At 35.9% G+C, this 26,659-nt stretch overlaps 2 protein-coding genes across 20 annotated transcripts in view; both read left to right on the top strand.

Annotated features, from left to right (window-relative positions):
* celf2 (cugbp, Elav-like family member 2) overlaps positions 1 to 14,766 on the top strand; it is a 209,125-nt gene extending 194,359 nt beyond the window's left edge. For 12 of the 18 annotated variants that reach the window (XM_052118476.1, XM_052118472.1, XM_052118474.1 and 9 more), the window contains 2 exons: positions 4,463 to 4,628; positions 6,374 to 14,766. In XM_052118476.1, the coding sequence (XP_051974436.1) occupies positions 4,463 to 4,590 (128 nt within the window). In that variant the 3' untranslated portion in view covers positions 4,591 to 4,628; positions 6,374 to 14,766. The remainder of the gene's footprint in view (positions 1 to 4,462; positions 4,629 to 6,373) is intronic. The other 6 variants (XM_052118484.1, XM_052118485.1, XM_052118486.1 and 3 more) reach the window with 1 other exon arrangement.
* A 5,993-nt stretch (positions 14,767 to 20,759) lies between these two features.
* Positions 20,760 to 26,659, top strand: part of usp6nl (USP6 N-terminal like) — a 90,265-nt gene continuing 84,365 nt past the window's right edge. For both annotated transcript variants that reach the window (XM_052118470.1, XM_052118469.1), the window contains exon 1: positions 20,760 to 20,915. The gene's annotated coding sequence lies outside the window, so the exon portion shown is untranslated. The remainder of the gene's footprint in view (positions 20,916 to 26,659) is intronic.

Below are 26,659 nucleotides of genomic sequence, written 5' to 3' on the forward strand. Positions count from 1 at the left end.
TGACTTGTACATATTGAATAAATCATTCAAACATTCACAGTGTAGGTTGGAGTATGTGAACTTCTAGGCTAATGACATCTATACCAGCTAACTAGAGTCATAAGTTTGAAAACCTGGCACTCAAACATTTTGAGTTTGGTTTTCACAAGAAGCATCTGCTGACGTGGACCATGCCTCGCAAAAAAGAGATCTCAAAAGACCTAACAAGGATTGTTGCTTTGCGTATAGCTGGAAAGGGTTACAAAGTTATCCTGAAGAGCTTAGATATTCATCTGTCCACAGTTAGACAAACTGTCTATCCACAGTTTTCCTGGGCAACCTCTGGGTGGCGCCATGATGACTCAAATTGCCTGTTTAGCATTTCTGGTCTAGAGACACAAAGTAAAAACTGCCAAAACGAGTGATCCAGAGGAGAATTACAACCATTTATGTGTTGCTTAGTGTAAAAATGAATTTTAGGCTCAACATGTGCATTTGTTGGCTGTCATAACTCATAACAATTAATTATTTCAACATAACTAACCTCGGACCTTCTCTTCATGTCAGCTACACACCTAGGTGGGACATTGTCTATGAAAAACAAACAAAAAAAAACAGCTGTCAGTTGTACTCTTTAAGTGTTGGCAAGTTTTTAAAAACATTTTACAAATATAATACCTTAAACATTACATTACTGGCTAAGAATATAAGCCGATGCGAGTGAAAACAACGGAGACTGGAATTGAAAACAGTCGAATCATGGAAAAAATTCCTTGTTCAGGAAAAAGATGGCTAAATAGAGATGATTCAGTACTGTGGCCACTCTCCCTAGAATTGGCCGCCCAGTGAAGAGTACTCAAAAGGCACACCGCAGAATGCTCACTGAGGTAAAAAAGAACCCTAGTATGACAGCTAAAGACTAAAAACTGTTAAACATCTGTTCATGAGTCTACTATACGGAAAACATTAAACAGGCATGATGTCCATGGCAGCACACCACGAAGGAAGCTGCTGCTTTCCAACAAAAACATTGCTTCGCATTTGAAGTTTGCCAAAGTCCACCATGACACTCCACAACTCTATTGGGAAAATGTTTTGTGGACTGATGAAACTAAGGTTGAATTGTTTGGGAAGATTACACAGCACTATGTATGGTGTAAAAAGGGCACCACATACCAAAATGAAAACATCATCCCAACAGTGATGTTGAAGGAAGCATCATGATTTGGGAAGAATGAATTCCCATGTTTATCAAGATATCCTACAGGGTAATGTCAGGTTGGCTGTTTGCCAGCTGAAGCTAAGTAGAAGTTCAGTGATGCAGCAGGACAATGACCCTAAACATCAAAGTAAATTCACAACAGAATAGCTTCAAAAAAAGAAAATCCACCTTTTGTTTGGAGTGGCCCAGTCAGAGCCCAGACCTTAACCCAATAGAGATGTTCTGGAATGACCTTGAGAGCCGATTACACCAGACATCCTAAGAATATGGCTGAGCTGAAGCAGTTCTGTGAGGAAGAATGGTCCAAAATTCCTTCTGAACGTTGTGCAGGTCTAATCCGCAGCTACCGGAAATGCTTGGTTGAGTTTATCGCTACCAATGGAGGATTGACCAGTTATTAAATCCAAGGGTTCACTTACATTTTCCACAGCACTGTAAATGTTTAATGGCATGTGATTATTAAAGACATGAAAGATTATAATTGTTTGTGTGTTGTTACCTTAAGCACATTGTGTTTGTCTATACTTGTGACTTAGATGATGTTTAGATCACATTTTATGAACAATTATTGCAGAAAACCAGCAAATTCCAAAGGATTCACATACTTTTTCTTGCCACTGTGTGTATATTTATACATGCATCATTTTTACTATTTACAAGTATTTCCATTGAGCAAGAAACTAAAACTGTCTCTTTAAAAATAGCGTCAGTTCAGTGGGTGTCTTGATGTGTATTATTTGAGCACATTAACAAGAGTGGAATTTAAAGGCAGTGACAAATGGATAACGTTGATCTCGTCTTTGGTACACATTACACGGAACGAGTCAAACCAAACTTTTACTCTCAAAACGCAGTGAAAGAATCTTGGTTTGAAACTTCTTTACCAATATTCTACTCAATCACTGGAGAGTAGAATCTGACCATTTAGCAGCCAGTGGCTTGTCACATACATTTTTAGTTGCATAGTGTGAAATTTGAGTCATTTATTCGCATTGTAGAAGGCTGCCGCATAGACCGATCTTGTGGTTTAAAAATCGATAACGAGATATCAAATAAAGATTGCGATGCATCTGAAAATATATAGTTTTACCCAGACCTAAATTCTAGTCTGATCAATTCCTTCCTCAATTACCCAGCTGTCATTCATTCAGCCAACAAAACACTGAACATGCATCTTGATTTTTATTTTAGTGGACAAAACATTAGTCGGGACACAAGACCGTAAGATGTATATGGCATATGCGGATTTTAACAGACTGAACTTCTACACTTATTTCATTCTCACCAAATTTGTTATGTTTTTTTTTAATTGTTCATATTCCACAAAAAATAGTTTTGATATGTACAACTTTTTATACCCTTGCTTCCTTTATTTGCATTGAGAATTGAAATATAAACAGGGCGTTTTTTAAAGCACATTATTTCGCTGCCAAACTCATCTTCACACAGGGTACCCGCGGGTCCTTAAAAACTCTTAAATTTACTTATTATAATTTAAGGCCATAAAAAGTCTTAAATATCTTAAATAAATGACAAGAAGTCTTAAATTTCATTTGCCGAGCTCTCAAATTTGGGGCGTGAATTGAGGAAATGCTTAAAACAATTTCATTTGCTGAGCCAAGTCAAAATCATCTCTCTCTCTCTCTCTCTCTCTCTCTCTCTCTCTCTCTCTCGTGCAGCCAGTATTTAGTAACTGACGCTTGAGGTTTAGTGTGAGCGTGCACAGGGAAGTACAAGCAAGTGCATTTTTACTGAATTTTCAATGTTACACATGTATAAACCTTCGTTAATCCGAAATGCAAATGGCGTTATTCTGCATCTCTGTAAGCGAGTGATGCGCTAAAATTATCACTCCTGCTTATAATCGACAAATCTGTCAACGTTGCAATTTGCAAGCGCATGAGGTTGGAGCGGTCTTTTGACACCTTTCAAATGGTGCTGTTTTCTTATTTTACATCACATTTGACAAGAATTGTAACGCTAACAGAACTACTCCAGCTGCCAATTAAATATAATTTTTTTAATTATATACAAAACAATAATAATCTAATTATATACAAATTATAATATTAATAATATAAAAATATATGATCTATATTTCATATTTAGTGTATAATCTGTTTTCAATATACTGCATGCACAGAAAGTGGTGGCAGAAAGCCCATTGACGATTGTTTAATGCTGCCTTCACGTGCTATCGGAATTATCGTAAATACGATTTTCCCACTTGGAAGTTGCTCATGAATGATCCCTCAAGTCATAATTACAACTGGGAAACTCTGAGATCATTTTGATACCTGAGTTTCCGAGATGGGAGGAGTTCTAAACTTTCAATATGGCAGAGGAGAGGACAGTTTCTGTAGTGAATGAAGGATTTTGTCATTTCTCTAAATATAGCTAACTGCTAGTGCTTGCCATTTTAATCAAATTAATTTATGTATATCAGCAACCATTGTATGCATGCTTTTATTTGAACAAAATCCCATTATCGTCAGCAAGTTAAATGAGTGATGTGTATTATGGTGTCAAAATAAAAGTTCCTCAAGATGTATGAATGAACCTGGTGTCATCCATGTTGCCCGTTCTTTCCGACAACAAAGCACGTGAACACGACATACTCGTAATTACCACTTCAGAAATGGGAAGTAGGAAATTCCGACAGAACATGAAGACTGCATTAGATTCGACAGATTAGATGACACAAAACCATCATAAATACAAACATATTCTTAGCGATACAATTACTATAATGCTATGAGTTAATAACAAACATGTAATCATGATAGTTGTGAGTTGAAATGATCTCAGTCCAGTCAGCTCTGTTGATGGCTTTAGCCACAGCAGTCAACGAGAGCCCTCAAAATCATTTTTCAACAACGTAATCTGATGAAAGTTAACTTTTTACCCTCGGTTTTTGCCTCCAGTTCCGTGTTTGACGTCAAAAGGATCGGTCTATTGCGTCACATCTTGCTGGAAAGCAAGTGCCTAACGGAAAGGGTCACGATATAAACTACTTACTTTTTTTATGTTGTATTAATTATTTAAAAAAAGAAAATACATAAATGCACAATAAAATAATAATAAAAAAACCTTGTCCAGAGACATCCAAGTAGCCCCAGTGGTTTTGTACTTACCTGCTAATTAATTATTTAATGTGGTCTCAAATTTGTATTTTATTTGACCTTAAAAAGTCTTACATTTCATTCCTTTGAACCTGCAGATTCCCTGTTCACATCTCTTTGTATATGTCTTCCATGACAGGTTTCGTCAGTTATGACAATCCTGTTTCAGCGCAAGCTGCCATCCAGGCGATGAACGGGTTTCAGATTGGCATGAAGCGCCTCAAAGTCCAGCTCAAGCGCTCGAAGAACGACAGCAAACCATACTGATCTTAGCACTAGGGCCTCTCTCATTTTACACTGCTAGGGTAAGTCCCCACTGCTGCCACGGTTACCAAACTGGGACTCCGGGGGGGAGGGGGGAGCACGAGGGGGAGTTTCACCCTTTGACCACCAGAGGGAGCCACTCTCCCGTAACATTCTTTCAGCTTTTTTTATTAATACCAGTGTAATTATTATTTTGTCTCTTTTTATTTCCACATGAACGCTTCCATTTCCGGCATTATTTTGTATGCGATGGATAAACAGCTATTAATGGTCGATTTATTTCTTTTCATTGGAGTCATATGTAAAAAAAGTTTTTTTTTTCTTGGTTTTGTTTTTATAGTAAATATTTATACAATGGCTATTTCATTCTATGGTGATAACAACAGCAGAAAGGAAAGATGTATTTTATTTGTTTCTCTTTGCGAACCTGAGGCTTGTAAGGACAAGTTGGCAAGGTTCCGATATGATTAAAGCACCAATATGCACATTAACCTTTGCCCTTTGACCTCTGGTGTCGGATCAGGGCTTTGCTGCTCCTTTGAACCCTTGGCCCACCTGCACTAGAGAGGAAAGGGTTAAAACCCGCTGTGGCCTCTCTGTAGTCAATGGCAACAACTGCCTAAACAGCTTCCTCAACAAATACTTGCCGTCAAATGTTCAGTGATTTATTTATTTTTTATTCTGTCAGTAAAGGGTTTTTATTATTATTATTATTATTTTTATTTGTTATTATTTTTTTGTTTGTAATAAGGAATCTTTTTTTTTTATATATATATATATATATAAATGTTTGCGTCAGATGTGGTCTTTGTCCAACAGAATTTGTGTTGAGCATTAAAAAAGTTTGATCTGTCGATGGTTAAAATGAATAAAGCACTCTAGGTTCTATGTGGAGGGGAGGGAAACTGAAAGAAAGAAAAAAAAAATGAATTACAGAAAGCCACAGGCCTGTAAATTTTATTTGTAAAAAAATGCAGTTCTATTTTTGTACAAAATTTCTACTGCCTCTGAAGTAAAGGACTTTATTTATTATCTTTTAAGTTATTGGGTTCGGAAAAGTCGTGCTCTCTCTCTCCAGAGCCTCGTCCGGTAGTTTTCGTAACCCACACAACCTGTTGTGTGACGAGAACACAGAATCACGTACAATGCCCCTCTCTTTCTCTCTTTCTTTCTCTTTTCTTTCTTTCTCTCACATTTCCTCTCGCCAGTTTCCACAGTTTCATCTGTCACGTCCCCGTCATATCTCTGTCTCGACTCTCTCTTACTTTCTCTCTTTCGTCATGAGTAGCGGCACTTCATAAGTGAAATCTTTTTTTAGTTTCATTTTGTTTCGTACTGTTTGGTTTTTGCTTGTACGCTCCAGAAAAACTGAATAGTTTCTCCCAAATGGCGATCCATCGGCGGTCTCGGACCGTAGACTGACCCGGAATGGATACTTTTGGGTGTGTGTGTGTCTTTGGACGAAGGAGATCGAGAGTGTGTTTGTTTGTACTTTGTGTGTTTGAGAGCGTGCCACATTTACATGGACGTGTTTGCAATGTATTTGAATTATGTGTATCGTACAAAAACAAAAAAAAAAAAAACAGCATTGTACGAAATAAAAACATTGTTAAAAATGCTAATGTGAAATGGATGTTGGTGAAACGCTGGTTAATAGCGCTGCTGCTGTTGTTGTTGTTTCTGTTTGTTTTGTTTTGTTTGTTTGTTTGTTGTTCTCATGGTTTAATGATGTTAGTTGTGTGCCGGAGCTGTGTGTGTAACTCTCCTCTCCCGTTTTCTTCCCTAGAACTCATCTCCATGACTATATGCTCATCGTTTGCCTAGCATGTCTACGTGGCGTACAAAAAAACGTCTCATCGTCCCGTCATTGTTTCTGATGTCTTTCTGAGTTCTCCTGATCATAACCTGGTCTCCTTCTACTGATCTCTGAACTTAGCCTGATCTTTTTGGAGATTTTTTGCATGTGTCCTCATTTTGAGCTTTTTTCCTGGTTGTTTTTTATTTATTTTTATTTTTTTATTTTATTTTTTTTGTTTGGATTAACGGTGAGGGAGGGAGCAAGGGAGGGAAGGGAAGGGAGGAAAGACATAAAATAATAATAACGTGAAAACGCTGCATTCACACTCTAGAGACGGAGTATATTTACTAACATAACCAGAGCATCATTTTAAGAAAAAGACAAAAATGAAAAATAAATAAATAAGATAATAATATTAATAATCCTGTGGCAAAACAATTTAGAATATCTGTATTTGATTTAGGTTTTTATTTTTCAGATTATGTTTTTTTCTCTCTCTCTCTCTCTCTCTCTCTCTCTCTCTCTCTCTCTCTCTCTTTACGTTGTTTTCTTTTTCACTCATTTAAAGTAAACTTGAACGTTCAATACAGGGATTGGCGTTGGGATTTGCGGTCGGCAACACTCGCAAATTGAGGCCATCCGTAAGAAACCCACACCGGTTTCGAAACGAAATAGACTACTTCCACGCAGTTTTAATATAAAAAAAATATTAAAAAAAACTGTCTGATCAATATTAGAATCTCTCAGCGCTTGCTCGTGGTTTTTACATTTTTCAGGCAGTGTAAAGTTTTTTGATAAGGCCATTTTAAGTGGCTTGATTTCTCATTAAAGTCTATATAAAACCACTTTTCTAGAGTAGTAAAGGTATTCAAATGAAAAACACAAGATTGCCCTGTTTGGGGGAGGTGGGGTGGGGGTGCTACCTACGTGTCACACCTTTTGCTGAACTGACTTACAGTTAGACAATCCGTGGTTTAAATGCACATGAAATGACCTATATTTTATACTGTTTAAATGTATAGAGGAAAAAAAAAAACAGTTTGTGTAACCCGCCGTCCCGTCGGTGCTTTTTGTGGATAAAGTCGTGGTTTCATTAAGTCTAACAGTCTTATTTGTCTCATGTTTTTAAAGAGAAGACTAAAAATTTACTTGAACAATAGACAACGCCTTTCATAAGTACTATTACTACTACTTTTTTGTTTGTTTTGTTTGTTTTCTTTTTCGTTTCCTTTTTTTTTTTTTTCGTTTTGTTTTTTTCGATAGGAGTCCCTCTTTGCTAAATTTCTTGTTGGGTAATTAGCTATATAAAAATGATTCAAGTTAAAGTGTCGGCTTGTGAAGCATCTGTGTCATTATATTATTTTATTTCTATTGTGGGAAACAATATTTAGATGTGTTATGTTGTTCAGCAAAATGTGATTTTTTTTTTTTTTTTCTTATAAAGAAAAACGAGTGGAATTTAGTGCCAAATTCTGACGGTACATCCTGCCTACAGCTTCAGTGTTTTACTTGTGACATTATTTGATAACATGGGTATTTTATTATGTAAGTGTTTTGTATGGAACCCTCATATTTAAAGATATAGATTTAAAAAAGGTTGTTAACTTGCACTTCTGTGGTCTTGTTGCCTGAAACTGTTCATGTTTTTTGCTTTCTATTTTTTCTTTATTTGTAAAGATGTAAAAAGTGCCCATGTGTCATAATCTCTCTCACAAGCACATACACACACACACACACACACGCACACACACACATTCACAGGTAAGCACATAAACACACGCATGCACGCATACACACACCTGTGCTAAAGGTTGACCTCACAACCCTCTTTTCTTTGACGGTGTGTGTATGTGAGCCCCTGAGATTGAGTCTCAGCAGTTCTCCTTAACACACATTAAGTGTCCCCATACACAACTGAAGGCCTAGTTTACATTTAATTCATTTACATTTAACAGTTTATATTAGCTGCTGATTTTGTACTTAAGAGCCCAATTAGTCCTTACAAACTCTTCTAAGACATCATCAGTAAACAATTAATTTGTGCGATGGGACAAAATATTCAGTTTCTATATGAATCGCGAGCTAGGTGTTGAATTTTTGACCATCATGATAAAATGCAAGGGCCGTCATAACAGCCGTTTTTTACACACATAATAATAGGTGAATTATTACGTTTCTTAAACAACAGCTGTTCTGTTTTGCTTTTCGTTAAATACAACCCCAATACCAAAAATGTTGTGACCGTAAGAAAAATTATCATTAAAACCAAAGAGAGTGATTTTGTAAATTATATTCACTCTTTGCTATATCAAAAGCACCACAACTACACATTATATGTTGTTTTTCCTTGTGAATTTCCTTGTTTTTTTTAATCGACAATCAATTCAAATAAGATGATTGCAACACACTCCAAAAAAGTTGAGACGGGCAATTTAAGACTAATTACAATTTGACGAGTTTAAATAACAAGGTGATGTGAAACAGGTGAGGCAATCGTATCATAGTACTGTATACTGTATAAGGACCCTCCATAAACAGCCTAATCCTTTAAGAGCAAGGACCATTCGAGACTTCTCAATTTGCCAACAGATACTTCAGCAAATAATCCAGCACTTTGAGAACAATGTTCCCCAAAGAGAAATCGAAGGAAGTTGGGCATTTCGCCCTCTACAGTGGACAATATAGATAAAGATTCAAGGAATCTGGTCAAATCTTGGTGCATAAAGGGCAAAACGAAAACCACTTCAGAATGCACGTGATCTCTGAGCCCTCAAGACATCACTATCTTATAAAACATAATTCATCTGTAATGGATATCATGAACATGGGCTTGAGATAACTTTAGTAAACATTTGTTAGTCAACACCACTCGCCGCTGCATCCACAGATGCAAGTTAAGACTTTACTATGCAAAGCAGAAGCCGTACATCAACACTGTCCAGAAGCGCTGCCGACTTATCTTAAATCGGTCTCACCTTAGATGGAAAGTAGAACAGTGGAACCGTGTTTTTTGGTCCAAAGAGTCCACATTTCAAAAGGTTTCTGAAAAACGAAGCCTTCGTGTTATCCAGGCCAAAGAGGAAAAGGACCATCCAAGCTGTTATTAGCATCAGGTCAAAAGCCAGTGTCTGTATGGGTCAGGGGTGTGACATTGCCCATGTTATGGGTAACTCGCACATCTGCGAGGACAACATGAATACAGAAAGATATGTAAAATGTTTGGAGCAACATATACTGCTATCCAGAACCATCTTTTCCAGGGATGTCCCTGCATTTTCCAGCAGGACAACTTCAAACCACATACTTCCCGGATTTCAAGTACATTACTGTGTGAGCAGAGAGTGCGGGTGCTAGACTGGCCTACCTGCAGTCCTGACCTGTCTCCAATTGAGAATGTGTGGTGCATTATGAAGCGCAACATACAGCAATATAGACCCCGTACAATTGTGCAGCTGAAGACCTGCATAATGAATGATTGGGGGAAAATTCCACTTTCTATACTTAACAAACGTGTGTCTTCAGTGCCCAAATGCTTAATATGTATTATTAGAAGAAATGGTGATGTTTCACAGTGGTAAACACTCGACTGTCCTAAATTTTTTGGAGCGTGTTGCAATCATCTGATTTGAAATGAGTGTACATTAAAAAAAAAAAAACAAGAAAATTCTCAAGGAAAAACCTCATATAATGTGTAGTTGTAGTGTTTTCAATAAAGCAAAGAGTGAATGTCATTTATAAATCACTCCTTTTTGTTTTTATTAGCATTTTTCATACTATCCCAACCTTTTCGGAATTTGGGTTGTAGTAAACGTTGATTTTTGCTGCTTATATCAGGACTATTTTACATTTGTAGGACAATTAAAATTCCATCCTAATGCCAAAGTAGTTCAGCGTGATCCACAGTGTTTGATAGCACCTGTAACACTTTGCTGAAAATGTTTACACATGGTTTAATAGCCCATATACAGTATAAATATTGTTTACAAACATAGTTTACAGGCAGCCCCATCAAAGACATTAACTTCACTCGATAGCACTATTTTATACCCAAGCTCTGCCGTTGCCTTAACATGCCGATCAGTATTAGTGGGCTGGAATATTTTGCTGCACATATAAAACGTGTGCCAAAGGATTGTGTGTCCATGTGAATGTGGACCTGTTAAGGTGTGTGTCTCTGCTGTGACTGGTTGGTTTGTCCTCTATTCGTCCACTTTGTCTATTATCTTAAGCCAAAACAAGGTCTGCCAAACTTTCTGCCAGTTAAGAAAATAAATAAATGGCCACATTAATAAAACACGAGCAGAACGGATTTCTGTGTAAACTGTTTTTAAAATTATTCTAACGTGGTTTTACTACCAATTTTATGGTTTTATGAGAGGTTAACACGTACAATCACATTCAATGCAACAGTGTATATAAGAATGGTTTTACAGATTTTTTCCCTTTAATGAGCTGTTTACGCTTAAAATTGTCACTGTCACATTTAATTCAACAATACACGGTTTTGCGAAAGGTATTATCAATATTCTTGTAGCCTACAAGATGTTTGCGCATAAAATTGCCGCTTGGACACATTCAATGCAATAATGTACGTAAGAACGTTTTTACAACCAATTTTACTGTTTTATGAGCTGTTCACGGGTACATGTTTACATGTCTCTTTCAATGCAAAAATCTAAGTACAATTGGTTTTACAAATTATTTTGCGTTTTTACGCAATTAATTTAACGCAATAATTTATGCGTTAAATTGTTGCTTGGTCACATCCAATGCAACAATGTATGTAAGAATGGTTTTACGAATAATCTTTGCAGAATGAAACAATAGCAGCAAAAAATTCTGTATAAATAGTTTGTAAAACAATTCTTGCGTAAATTGTCACCATGTGACATTTTACATTAGAATGGTTCTACAAATAATTTAGCGATTTAACTAGCTGTTTACACAGCTGTTTACAGCTGTTTTCCCTCTCACTTTCAATGTAACAATCTATGTAAGAATGGTTTTACAAATAATTTTGTGGTTTTACAAACTGTTTACGTGTAAAATTGTAGCTTGGTCACTTGCAATGCAACAATTTCTGTAAGAATAGTTTAACGAATGATTTTCACGTATTCGTTCTACTCGTGTTTCTGAACGAGTTTGTCGCCCTATATATTCGATACAACAATCTACAAAACAATGGTTTTCTGTATAATTTATTTGTGGTTTTATGAGCTATTTACATGTAAACGTTTCGCTCTATCACATTCGATGCAACAATCTATGTAATTACAATAAATTTAGCAGTTTTCTAAGCTGTTTACACCTCAAATTGTCACTTGGTCACATTCAGTGCAACAATGTATGCAATTGTCACATCATGCAAAATGTGCAATTGCAGCAATTTTTCAAAGAATGAGTGTACGGCTGATTTCATTTTACGAAACAACTATACGCACATATAATTGTTGCATCAGTGCAACAAATTCAGTAAAATAGTTTTAAGAATGATTTACATAAATTTGTTCTGCTCGTGTTTCTGAACGAGATTGTCATTTTGTCACATTCAATACAAAATCTACATAACAATGGTTTTATGAGCTATGTACGCATAAAATCTTTGCTTGGTGGCATTCAATTATGAATGATCTTGTAGAAGATGTTAGCATGTGAAATTGTCACTTGGTCACATTCAATGCAACAATATACGCAATTGTCGCATCATGCAAAATATGCCTCTACAGCCATTTACATAAGAATGGTTTTATGAACCAATTATACATACAATTGTTTCAATGGCGCATTCAACAATTTTGACCACTTTCGTAAGAATAGTGTTGCAAACTTTTTGCGCACATTTGTTCTGGAAATGGAAATGCGTTTTCTGGTATTTATAACTATACCTTAATGAATACATTTTGTACTGGGAAGTTGGACTGAGTCAGTTTACAATTTACTGTTTCCATTGCCAAATCTTATAACCACTAGCACAAACACAAAAGCACATATGCACTAGCACAGCGTTAACACGCAGTATTGAAACTGACGACATGTTAAACTTACCCAGTACCACAGTTGACAACTTGCTGATTAATCCTTCCATAAAGTTGTTTAAACTTTGGTTTCTAGTGGCATGAATAGAATTATAATATTGGAAAATTCTTCTTTTGACCTCTTGATTTGTTTAACTTTATGTAATATCACTCACAGTATTTTTCACATTGGTGTTCCCATTCGGTTTCCACACTTTGTCACAATCAACTACACAGACATTCGACAAACAGGGTAAGCTACATGGCCAGCGCAATTTGACACAAAACACACATAAACACTTTTGTTTGATGTTAAGAAAAGCACAAACTCACAGGGGTCTTTGCAGGAGTCCTGGCTGAGGCTCTCATCTCAGGGGTTTTAACGCACCACACGCATCTGAAATCTGTTTGTTTCTTTTGTTTCTTTCTTTCTCTTAAGTGCTATTTAACAAGTGTATTTTAAAGAAAAAAGATGTGTAGTTTCTTTGCTTTTTGGCTTATTATGTCAAGTTTTTTGGAAAAATGTATGTTTTATCTAACGTGCCGTAACAAAAGCTTGTCGTCTGTAGATTAATATCATTTCGTTTGATTCTATGAAGATTTAAATAGTTTTAAGTATTGTCTTGAGAAAAGCCAAAGTCAATGCATTTCAGTGGATTATGTAAGCGTGATACATGTTTGTTTGACATCACTTTGAAAATCTGTCATTGGATGGGAATTTAAAAAGTACAAAAAAAGCAGGCTTTCCTATTTCTATCACTGATTGTACTTATGCCTTTTGTACCAGTGGAACTTTTTATACTGGCAATTAAAGGAAAAAAAAAAAACTATCCGACAGGCCGCCCGCGGCGACTGGTTCCCGAGTTTGATTTCTAGTTGGCGTCCAGAACGGTCGGTTTTGATATATAAAGATTTTTTTAGGAGAAAACTTTGGCTTGGTATCTTTAGCCTCCTCTTCCTTCTTCTTCTTCTTCTTCTTCACGTCAGTATTTGCTTTGCTTTTCATTTGTTTTCTCGAAAGGAGGGTTGGGGAGTTTTCCTTTTGGCTTATAAATGCGTAATGCCGTTTGTCTTTACCAAGAGTCTTTACAACAACGGTAAGTTTCATTTAGTTGAGTATTGTGCAGTCACCATAAGACGATTAGATGATTTAGAAGTATTTAGTCACCTTCAGTGGATAAATGTATTAGTTTGACAACGAGATAAAAGTAATTTGAGGACTTTGCTTTTAGCTGTTTAGATTTTTCTGGTTTCTCTGTCTTTGCTGTTAACCTAAATGTGTAGCTGGAACAGTCAGACTTATTTTTGTAAATGTATGTTCTTGTGTGATGCAGTTTTTTGCCTCTGTCTCCGATATTAAACCATTTTTCCTAATACTTGTCTCTCTCTCTGTGGCGTGGTGTTCCAGTTCCTGTCCGATGTTGTACGAATGTTCACGCAACCCTCTGGTGTTTTCCGTCTCTTTTCTATCTCCCTTTCCTGTGCTCACTTTTATCTGTACCGTTTGTTTCGTTTCTTGGTTTTCCTTTTTACGTTAGTGCTATTCAAGTCCCATCACAAAACATGGTAAATATACATAAAGATTTGTATATGTATATTTCTGTGCAGCCCAACTTGCTGTAACAGTAGATGGACAGCCATTTTATGCTCATTTTTAAAACACACTTCTGTGAGGCCCCTGGTCCTTTGAAACGTAACATCAGACCCCAAAACCGAAGATGTGGAAATGTTAAATATTTCACATGAAATTAAAATTGACCCATTTTTCAACTATTCCAGTAGTTTGGATTTGAATGGAGAGTTAGAACTCAACAATATTGGGGTTAAAGGAAATGCTGCTAGCATAAAACTGACGATACATACTGTAATGAGGTCATACTGTTCTGTACTGTACTGCTGATCTGGGCGTGGCCCCCGTCTGTCCTTCTGTCTTTGTCCCTATCTACTATGTGCTGTCTATGTGTCCACTGCATCCCTACAGAGATACCAGAGTCCCAAATCAAGTTACTACCATTATTAAGAAATAAAAGTGATACTTAAGTGTTTCAGTACTTTTGAAGTACAAGTTAGAGCAGTTGACAGGGGTTAAATGTTTATTATTTTTCGCGATCAAACCGTTCAAATAAATTTTTAAAGGGTTAATTAGTCCAAAAATAAACATTTGACTACCACTTACAGTTATAGTTATTATGTGTCACATATTTCTTTCCTCAGTAAACACAAACGGGGTATTTTGAACGCTTCTTCATACAACACGAGTCGATGGTGGCCAGCTCCTGTTATGATCTATTAAGTACATATATATATATATATATATGTGTGGTATATTCCAAGTATTTTTTGGGTAAACTTTCCATTTAATTCTGTGGAGATGCCACTAAAAACAAGTGTCAACAGCTATATTTAAATAAAGAATTTTGCCACAACATTAAAACCGCCTGCCTAATATTGTATAGGTCCCACTCGTGCCTCCAAAACAGTGCCAACCCACATCTCAGAATAGTATTCTAAGATGATATTCTTCTCACCACAATTGTACAGAGCCGTTATCTGAGTTACCGTAGACTTTGCCATAGACTCAAGTCATTTCCATACACAAAACTGCCCCTAACTGGATGTTTTTTGCTTTTGGCACCATTCTGAGTAAATTCTTGAGACTGTTGTGTGTGAAAATCCCAGACGATCAGCAGTTATATAAATACTCAAACCAGCCCGTCTGCCACCAACAATCATGCCACGGTCAAAATCACTGACATCACATTTTTTTTCCCCATTCTTATAGTTGATATGAACATTAACTGAAGCTCCTGACCCATAACTACATGATTGTATGCACTGCAGTTGGCTGATTAGATAATCACATGGATGATTGCTGGTGCCAGACGGGCTGGTTTGAGTATTTCTATAACTGCTGATCGTCTGGGATTTTCACACACAACAGTCTCAAGAATTTACTCAGAATGGTGCCAAAAGCAAAAAACATCCAGTGATTGTCAGTTCTGTGGATGGAAATGCCTTGTTGATGAGAGAGGTCAACGGAGAATGACCAGAATCATTCCAACTGACAAAGTCTACGGTAACTGAGATAACCGTTCTGATGAGAAGAATATCATCTCAGAATACTATTCTTAGATGCGGGTTGGCGCTGTTTTGTTGGCACGAGGGGGACTTACACAATATTAGGCAGGTGATTTTAATTTTGTGGCTGATTTAGTGTGTGTGTGTGTGTGTGTGTGTGTGTGTGTGTGTGTGTGTGTGTGTGTGTGTGTGTGTGTGAGCGTGTATTTATCACTTTGTGGGGACCAAATGTCCCCATAAGGATAGTAAAACCCGAAATTTTTGACCTTGTGGGGACATTTTGTCGGTCCCCATGAGGAAAACAGCTTATAAATCATACTAAATTATGTTTTTTGAAAATGTAAAAATGCAGAAAGTTTTCTGTGAGGGTTAGGTTTATGGGTAGGGTTAGGTTTAGGGGATAGAATATAAAGTTTGTACAGTATAAAAACCATTATGTCTATGGAAAGTCCCCATAAAACATGGAAACACAACGTGTGTGTGTGTATATATATATATTATATTACCATACTAGAGGTAAAAGCCGTTAAATAAAAATTGTTGTCCAAAAATGTACATTACTGTTGCATTTCCAGCTGTTAATATACACATTACAACTTACATCACTTTGAAAATGTCAGAACTGAGAGAGTCTTTGTCAGTGCATGACTGAAAACTGAACTTGAGCTTAAATAAGACATCAGAAAACTGTATCAAAGGCATCACTTATAGAGCTCTGAAGGCTTCACATCAGACAGGTATGAAAGAGTTCCTTTAAACTCCAAGAAGAGCATCATAGTGGAGGATAAACCTGGAACAAATGGATGCAGGTAAGATTCACATGACTAAAGTGATGCATATTGTCATCTATCATATACTGAGTAATGCCACTGGTCATTATTCCACTGTTTTAAATGCAGCAATCAGTTAAAGGGATAGTTCACTCAACAACGTAAATCCTCTCATTATTTATTCACCTTGATGCCATCCCAGATGTGTGACTTTATTTCTTTTGCTTAACACAAACACAGATTTTTATAAGAATATCTCAGCTCTGTAGGTCCATACCTAAGTGAATGGGGTCAAACATTTCCAAGGTCCAAAAAGCACATAAAGGCAGCATAAAAGTAGTCCATAAAACTCCAGTGATATATTCCTTGTCTTCTGAAGAAATCCAATCGTTTTTGAGTGAGAACATTCCAAAATGTAACTCCTTTTTCACTGTACGTCTTGTCATGCTGCCTTTATGTGCTTTTGGAACTTTACATTTTTAACGTACATGGACCTACAGAGCTGAGATATTCTTCCAAATATCATTGTGTTCTGCAGAAGAAATAAAGTCATACACATCTGGGATGGCATGAGGGTGAGTAAATAATAAGAGAATTTTCATTTTTGCAAGAACTAATTCTATAACCTTTGGGGTTTTCTGCACATTTATTTAAATTGGGTGAATCCAACACTTGGAACTTGTCGTTCAGAAACTTTGGGGACATGGTAGTATAGTGAGTGTATTCATAATTAAACAAGTTATTTAATATTTACAGAGTACATAGTTCATATACCAGGCTGTATGTTTTTTAATAAATCCAAATAATTCTCCATAATTCTACTATACCCATTATTATGGGTTATTACTGGACAATGGCCGAGATGGCGCTAAGTAAATACGAGAGGACTGAATGTCAGAAAATAAATATAGTGAGAACAAACACTGCATGCTTTATTAATTAATTCAAAGCAATGAGTGTGAAAAAGAGTGTGTGTGTGTGTTTTATATATATATATATATATATATATATATATATATATATATATATATATATATATATATATATATATATATATATATAAAATAAGGTTAGTATTTGTTCCACCTCACTACACATCGCAAACTCAAATGTTTTATGTGAACACATGACTTATTACTTGCTAATTTGCACCATCCCAAAGCAATGACTGTAGTGTGTACATAGGCCTACTGTATTCAAACCCAAAAGATACAATTTATATATATATAATAAAGCACGTATTGGCTGGCTTTATTGATTGGTCAATGTCTTAACAATAATAAAAATGTTTTTGAAATGTAAGTATTAGTTTTAGAATGAAATAAATTAATATGGTGGCACAATTACATTTTTTATACAAAACTGATTTCAAACATTTAAGCATAAATTTTTAAGATAATGAGAAACATTTCAGTCAAGTGTTTCAAAACCTTTGACGTGTGTGTGTGTGTGTGTGTGTGTGTATATATATATATATTAATAAAGCTTTCAAAGTTATTAGCAGAACTCCTCTACCGAGGTTGGACCTATAAGGTTAGCAAAACAGAGTGTAACAAAACACTGAGGCCTTTTTTTATGGATTTTTTTAATGGAGGAGATGCTTCAGTTTGCCAAATAAACTGCTTTTATGAGGAAGCAGCTAATCTTCAACATGTTTTGCGCTAAACAATCCTTTTGGTGTGAACTATGTGTGAAGATTGCAACAATACAATTGCTGTTTTATAAGAGAAGTCCTGGCCAATTTGGCAACAGGTACCAGTTTACGGCTCTCCCCATTCATTTGGTATCCTATGGTACGTACCCCATACATATGGTATCCGGTTGTAACACGCAAGATGACCATCAAAGAATGTTTAGCCCATGATGGGACACGTATATTAAAATTAATAGGAGAAATAGGAATGGCGGATGTAGTTAAAGAGCCAATCCCCTTTTAGATTAAATCAGTCAACTGCAGAATGCGCATGTGCATTAGCTAGACCCGCCGGGAAATATATAGTTTTTAGCGTGATATCAAGTTAATGATCACAATGTATTATACAGTTGTTGTCAGATTTTACTGTTGATTTGAAATAGATTTTTTGATTGATATCTTGACCAACCGTTTTTGGAGATTTCGGTATTTTCCCATTCAAGTAGATAGGAGCTGTACTGCTAGGAGGCTATACATACAAAATAGCTGTCCGGGAGCGTTCCAAAGATGGCCAGCGAGTGGACTGACTTGCCTTGAAAACACTTTGATATTGGGATCGGTTTATCACGAAGAGGAAAAAGAAGGGAACTCTTCGGAAACAAATAAACCCGTACATGATTCTCTACTTCTCTCTAGTGGTCATACTGTGTAACTGCATATTTATATATATATATATATATATATATATATATATATATATATATATATATATATATATATATATATATACACACACACACACACACACACACACGTCTATTTCCACATGATCCACTTTGTTGTGTTATATGGAATATTCATAAAGGCATCAACTATCTCAATGGGATGTAATTTACTCACAACAGTACCAGCACATGACCACTCTTAACACCCAAGTTCGGTTTTCTAAGGTATGTCAAGCTTAAAATAACTGTTTTCGATTTGTACACACGAAGGCAAACATTACAAATACAAAGTAGTCAGTAAACGAAGGTTTTGACAGTTGGCACTACGGTAACAAATGATTGATGAAATCCACACTAATCGGTGGATTGTTTGTCTATTGTCCATATAAACCCTGTGAAAACATTGGTGTATGATGACATTAACACAAAAGGTAAATGGAGAAATCTTTTTTAGGATTAGAGACAAATTAATTGTACTTATATATTTTGGCCACAAGATGGAGCTAAGAGACTTTAAACTAGACTGGAGAAGATACAGTGTGAAACTGTTCCAGAAAAGATGCCTTCAAATGTGTTTTTATGCACTTGTGTATAACACCTGATTAAAGACACAGAAAAGACATTCGCTTTGATGCATAACGTGTCCAATGTATTTTTATTTTATTTGAATAGTTTATGTTAAAATGTATATGAGTGAATGAAGTATGTATAGAATGAAGTTTAATCTTAGTTCCTATGACTGGTCATCATGTCTATGAATTTTATCACCATTTGTAATCATCCTTTTCCATTTACTAGTTAATTTGAAATAGTCCTGCAATGTGATAAACATGTTTAAAAATTAAAATATTCCATAAAGTCATATGAGATCATAAAAAGATGCATGCATAAAAACAATTACAAAATTGTTACTGTGGTTTTCTTTGTAGTACCTTAAAGTCCCATGAAAATATCATGGTTTATACATTTGGTAATCATACAGAACAATGGTATTATATGATACCACCACTGTACCTTGGTGCCATTACAGTACATTTATAATGATATCATAGTCTTTTTTCATCAAAAAAACAAAATATTTTTGTTCGGCTATACAATTTGAATATTCCTCACAATAGCCAATATAATATTGGCAAATAAGGTAACAAAACATCACAATCGCATCAGTTTTCATTGTATTACTTTATTTTGATAATAGTAAAGTAATAAAAAATAATATTAAATTATACAGTCATATTGATATTATTGTAAGAAGAACAGCAACAACCATATTAATACTAACAATGTCACACTCTATTTATTTATTTAATGTTTATATTTATTTTATTTTAATTAGTGTTAACAATTGTAATTATTTACCCTAATGATTGTATTATTATTAATATTATCAATAATAATAATAATGATAACACAGTGCATTTATTTTATGTCTCTATAATCGTATTTACTGTTTACCATATTGACAATTAATCTTGATATTAATAATAATAAACAATAATAATATTAATAACAATAACCACCTATTTATTTAGTTTTTATTTATTATTTTATGCATTGTAAACAATTTTAATAATTAATCCTAATTATATCAATAATAATAATAATAATAATAATATACAGCTTATTAATTTGATAAGTTTCTATTTATTGTTGTTTTTACTGTTAACAATTTTAATAATTGATCCTAATGATATTATTATTATTATTATAAATAATAATAATAATAATAACAAGAACAGTCTATTTAATGTTTCTATTTATTATTTACCGTTAAATGTTTTTTTTTTAAATGTTTTTAATTATGATGATATGAGTGATATTATTATTATTTAATAGTAATATTAACTAAAATAATACTCTATTTTTTATGTTTATATGTACTATTTTTGTATTATTTACACAACTATTTATTTCAACTTTAAAGATTGTATTATTATTATCATCATCATTATCGTTGTTGTTGCGTATATTGTTTTCTTCAGAGTAATCATTTCACTTTTATATGTGTGTGCTGAATTGTTGGCATCTACATTAACTGCGCAGAGAGGAATGAACAATCACAGATCAGCTCAGCTCATGGAATGTACGGCATGAATCAAAGCGATCTACTGTAGTGATACAGGTCTGATCTGCTGCACGCGGCAGGCGGGCGGCGCGTGAGCACCTGAGCTGCAGGGGTTTCTATAGTGAGCGAGCGCACTCACTTCAGCGGGAACACCACAGACTTCCTGCTGCTGGACAATGCGCGCTTTAAGCTCTCATTTACACCGCAGGACCGGGTAAAGGGATGTAAACGGCACGTCAGACAAGGTAAACGCGCATTTATTGATCAGCTGTGATCGGTAGATATTGATCAGGAAAAAGTTGAGTGTGTTTGTCTGTGGTCCGCTTTGCTAAACTCGCGCTAGCGGGGTAGCGTGAGCCCCCTCTAGAGAGAAACGGGGCTGTTGAATGTATATTTTCCTTCCGCAATATGGCGGTGTGGTTTATTTTGTTTATAAGCTCTTACAGAGTTAGAGACTCTTTAATATTACTCTAAAGTCGATATCAATTGTATTCAATGAGGCCTAGCGAGCCAAACGCTCGGACGGCCTCCAGCAGCAGCAGCAGCAGCATTGACGGGCTGTTCATGAACACAAATGACGCGCCCCGATTGGCTGGGATTCAAAGATTCAGAGCGCTGATTGGCTAAACGTGCTTTCACTCACATGATGTCCCGAACGCGTCTTTGGGACATGAACTGATGTGAAGAGAGCGAGAATTTCTTGATTTCACAGCACCTTATAAAGTTTATAAAACATAAAACTAATGTATTACAGAATTTAATTGGTAATAGAACCGTTTTCAAATTTGTAATGATATAATTGGATATTATTGTCCAAATAAATCAAGGTTCCACTTAATAAAAACGTACCATTGTATTGCCATATTTGTTATTGTTGTTGTTGTTGTTTTTTTGACATGTACAATGGTAATATCATGGTATTACTTTGAAGTAACTTGGAGTACTATAGCCTGACATAAATATGCTAACTATTCAGTAGCTACCATGGTACTACCACAGTGCTTTGTTGTGTTATATTAGCACATTCAGACCCTTTTGCCATACATTATTTTAGGCTATTCATACCAGGGTAACTGTTTATATCATATCTGTGTATTGCAATCACAGCTTAAAGCCACTTGATGAATCATTTTCTATTTAAGCCTATTAAATTACTAGTTTGATCATAATGGATACATTTAAAAAAAAAAATTGAAGTATGATATACATGTGTGCAATTCATCTATCTTTTAAAGGTTGTATGGGTGTGTTTTCATGCTGTCTGTGTCTTGCACAAATTCTGCTGAGCCGTGTTTTTCGCATGCACATGCGCGCACCACTGAACGGATCTCCACATCACACATCATTGTCCTGGTATATAACAGAGCGCTCTTAACAACGCACGTATGATATTATAGACAGTGGCCGTCTACAGTGTCAGTCTAGGTAAAAAATGTACAGTAAAAGTGAACCAATGGTTTCATTGAAGAAACTGGAAAATGGCTGAAATTGTGGACTGTTTTGATATAAGACCCAAGGAAAGTGGCCAAATGGCCTGGTAAGCTTCAGGTACAATAAAGAAAAATAGTGATAAAAAAAGCCTGAAACCAATAGACCTTCATAACAGCAGTCCTGAAGCCTTTATTTTGCAGCTAACTCGTGTGCATGAAATAAGAGGAAATACAATAGCACACACATACATACACACACATACACACACACACACATACACACACACACACACACACACACACACACACACACACACACACACAGACAGATGTTTGACGGATGACTTCAGCAGGAAATGTACAGAAGGATCAGGGCGACAGAAGAGAACCTGATGGAGAACTGAACTGGTCTAGCCCACAGATAAGGAAAGATCACTTCCTGTGTATGTATGTGGGAGGATGTGTATCATGGCAGCAAAGTGGAGCAAAGCTTCATAGCTGGCACATTAGACAGTTCTCTAGCGGGCATTGGTGTAGGAAGCAGTTATTACTTTTGTGAAACTCTTCCCCCAGCCAAGCAACACATACTTTTGTAAAATTGTTTGACATTTGCATTGCATGCACTAGCTAATAGGGCTGGGTGATATAGTTAAAAAGTATGTCTTTTTCAGCCTTGTAATAATATTTAATATAAATAAATATTTATTTATTTGATCTGAAATGTCTTAAAAGGATTTTAGTTAAAAGAATCATAATTTCAACCAAAGAGACATTGTTACCAAGTAGATTCTAAGCGTAAAATACAGTAAATGTCTAATTAAAAATAATCAAGACATGCTTTCCAAACTTCACTTCACGAAGACGAGGAAGAATTATATTTAATTCATATATACCAATTTAACAATATGTATCTATAAAAACAGCATTACTTAACTACCTACTTCACTACAATAATTTGCATTTAAATGCACTAATATTAATACATAGTAAACATAATACATGATAAAAAGCAATATTGCTTCTGTCCTATTTCGAGTGCGATTGTTCCCTTAGCCCCCCACAACGTTGGTCTGGTTTGACACTCTCTTATTTGATTCTATCGAACCCGATCCATTTATTTTCGTCTTACGTCATCACAAACACGCATGTTGAACACAACGCGACTCATCATACTTTGTGTTTTTTGGTTATTTTGGTGCCATTATTCACAGCAGAGTGAACAACAGCTGCGTATATGTGCGCTTCATGGCATAACTCATCAGATGTCCGGGGAAGGCGGCTTGCTGCTGCTTACTTCCTGAACGAGTGCGCACCCGAGTGGATAAAAGCATCTGCTAAATGACTAAATGTAAAAGTAAATGACTTGCGCAGCTTCATTCAATATAATGGGAGCGACAGTCACCTTTAGAGCTCTGCCTCTCAAACACACAATTATTTGTCATAAATTTCATTCACCTAAAAGGTATTAGATGTGTGGAACAGTTGTTAGTACTGCACATATCAATCCAGCCATCTTGCTTCATTAAAGCGGTACTTGCGTCCGTTTGTCGTTGTTTTTTTGGAGTTCTAAACACTTTAATTTCCTTTAGTTCCAGGGATCCAGGGAGCATCCAGCCATCGAACAACATGGTCCACATTTTAATAATGGTATTTTATGAAAATCGTGTTAACATTAGTAATAGTTAAGTCACTGTGAATGAAGCACCTCCCACTGTTCTTTTGAATGCGAGTGCTTTCCATTCAGACTATGCCCTATTCCCTTCAAAGACTTTACATTCACTGTAAGAGCTTGTGGGGCTAAAAAATAAGTGTCATTCAAAACTCACTTTTTAAGTCGTTTTTATTGGAAATGAAGTTTGAAGTGATCTTACAGCATGACTATCATGATTGTTGTCCCTGTAAAGTGCCCTTCGGAGGGTGATTTATCTTGTTTGGAATGCAGTCTGAGTTCGCGTCTAGCAGACATTTTCAAGGAACAAAAAAACGCCTCTTCCTTAAACTATCTTGAAATGGTCTATATGCACCAAAATCACACTATAAAAACAGCAATATTAACCTGCTTATATTTATGAAATCTTAATTTTTTAGTTATTCTCATTTATATGCACTAATTTCATTACATAGCTATTATCCAAACAGTAATATTTGCCGTCATATTTGTTACATCATTTTCATTAAATGCACTAATGTCACAATACGTACATGATGTATATGTACTTAATCATTTATATTCACATATTTCACATTATAAGTATGTGAACCCTTTGGAATCAGCTGGTTTTCTGCATTAATTGGTCACAAAATGTGATCTCATCTTCATTACAAAGCACAATGTGCTTAAGCTAACAACACACAAACAGTTAGAGAGGTAGGAGCTGGCAAACCTGGCATCCAAATGGTGGTGTGGGTTAAAGCTACTTTGACTTATAAAAAGCTCTCAAAATTTTGAGGTTGCTATTCACAAGAATCATCTGCTGACGTGGACCATGCCTTCCAAAAAGTGATTTCAGAAGACCTACAATCAAGAATTGTTGCTTTGCATAAAGCTGGAAAGGGTTATAAAGTTATCTTGAAGAGCTTATATATTTATCTGTCCACAGTTAGACTATAAATGTTTTGTCTATAAATGGAGATGATTTAGTACAGTGGCTACTCTCCCTAGAAGTGCCTAGAAGCCAAGACTCAAAGGCCACACCACAGAATGTTCAATGAAGTAAAAAAAGAACTCTAGAGTGACAGCTAAAGACTTATTGAATAATTGGAACTGGTTAACATTTCTGTTGAGTCTACTATATGGAAAACATTAAACAGGCATGTGTCCATGACAGAACACCATGAAAGAAGACGCTGCTTTCCAACAAAAACATTGCCGCATTCCTGAATTTACCAAAGACCACCTTGACACTCCACATCTCCACAGGGAAAATATTTTGTGGACTAATGAATCTAAGGCTGAATTGTTTGGAAAGAACACACAGCAGTACATACGGTGTAAAAAGAGCACCGCATACCAACATGAATACATCGTCCCAGCTTTGAAGTACGGTGGAGAGATCATCATGAGTTGGGGCTGCTTCGGGGTGTGGTTCGCTTGCCATAATCAAGGGAAAAATGAATTCCCAAGTATCCTACCGGATAACATCAGAGTTGCTGTGCACCAACTAAAGCTCAGTAGATGTTCAGTGATGCAGCAGGACAATGACCATAAACATCAAAGTAAATCCACAACAGAATAGCTTCAAAAAAGAAAATCCACCTTTTGGATTGGCCCAGTCAGAGCCCAGACCTTAACCCAATAGAGATGTTGTGGAATGACCTCAAGAGAGCCGAAAACACCAGACATCTTAAGAATATGGCTTAGCTGAAGCAGTTCTGTAAGGAAGAATGGTCCAAAATTCCTTCTGAACGTTGTGTAGGTCTAAGCCGCAGCTACCGGAAATGCAAAATGTAAACTAAGACATGCTTTTATTCAGATGAATCTGCAGGTTTGTTTTGTAAAAATGTGTAACAATTGCACATGTACACAGTGTTAAAGGTCTCCACATTCCTGAACTCAAGCCCTGGCCTGAAGAGCTGCCCAGCGCTGGTTCTGATGCCCACTGGCAGAGAGAGCTGGTTTGGCTCGAAGCAAGGCGGTTGGCCCACTCACTCACACAAACAGAGGTTCAGATGTTAAAGCGAGTGTAATGTTCCTGGGAGATGCGGTTGTGATTTATCCACAAGTTTAACTTGACTCATACATGGTTGTTCCTATTTGCAGCGTGCAATTCAAAGCCCAGAGCTGAACATGTGAACATATGGCCGCAGTAATCCCAGCATTAAGACGGGCTTGTCAAGAGTTCTCACTTTCTCTGCGTCTCCTTCTTGCCCACCTGCATGCTTTGATGCTGTCTCTTGGACTTTTTTGTGATCCAAAAAAAATGTAAAAAAATGGGTGAACTATTCCTTTGAACTGAATCTTTGCACATTCCACAAGCATGAGAAAGGGAAAGATGTCATTCCCAATCTCGGTCAGTCCTTATAAATTCCTGTCACCTCCACCCAGTCTGCATCATCTTATTACAGTGACTCTCTCTGACTACCGTCCACCGCCTTTAGATTACTGTCATGTTGCTGATAACTGCATGAGGTAGGGGTGGTGTGTAAGTTATAGGGGTTATTTGGTCATCCTAAATGTAGGTGTGACTATTAAACTTACAATGAACAATATTTTACAGAATTTATCAATCTTAGTTAATGTTAGTTACTAAAAAAACTACAATTGTTCATTGTTAGTTCTTAGTGCATGAACTAAAGTTAACATACTTTTATTTTAATGTATGAAAATGTATTAATGTACTATATGTTGGAATTAACAATAACCAAGTCTAATATATTGTATAAAAGTGGTGTTTACTGTTAGTTCATAATAACTGATGTAGTTTACTGACTTTAACAAGTGGAACCTTTTTGTAAAGTGTTACAAAATTTTCATTTTTGGGTTAATCATCTGTTTGAGAGTACAAGTCAGATCTCACCATTTGCATTAAAAATGGCTGTTTAATATTGACAAAATGCTT

The sequence above is a fragment of the Xyrauchen texanus genome, chromosome 45, assembly GCF_025860055.1.
Source record: "Xyrauchen texanus isolate HMW12.3.18 chromosome 45, RBS_HiC_50CHRs, whole genome shotgun sequence".
Lineage (NCBI taxonomy): Eukaryota > Metazoa > Chordata > Actinopteri > Cypriniformes > Catostomidae > Xyrauchen > Xyrauchen texanus.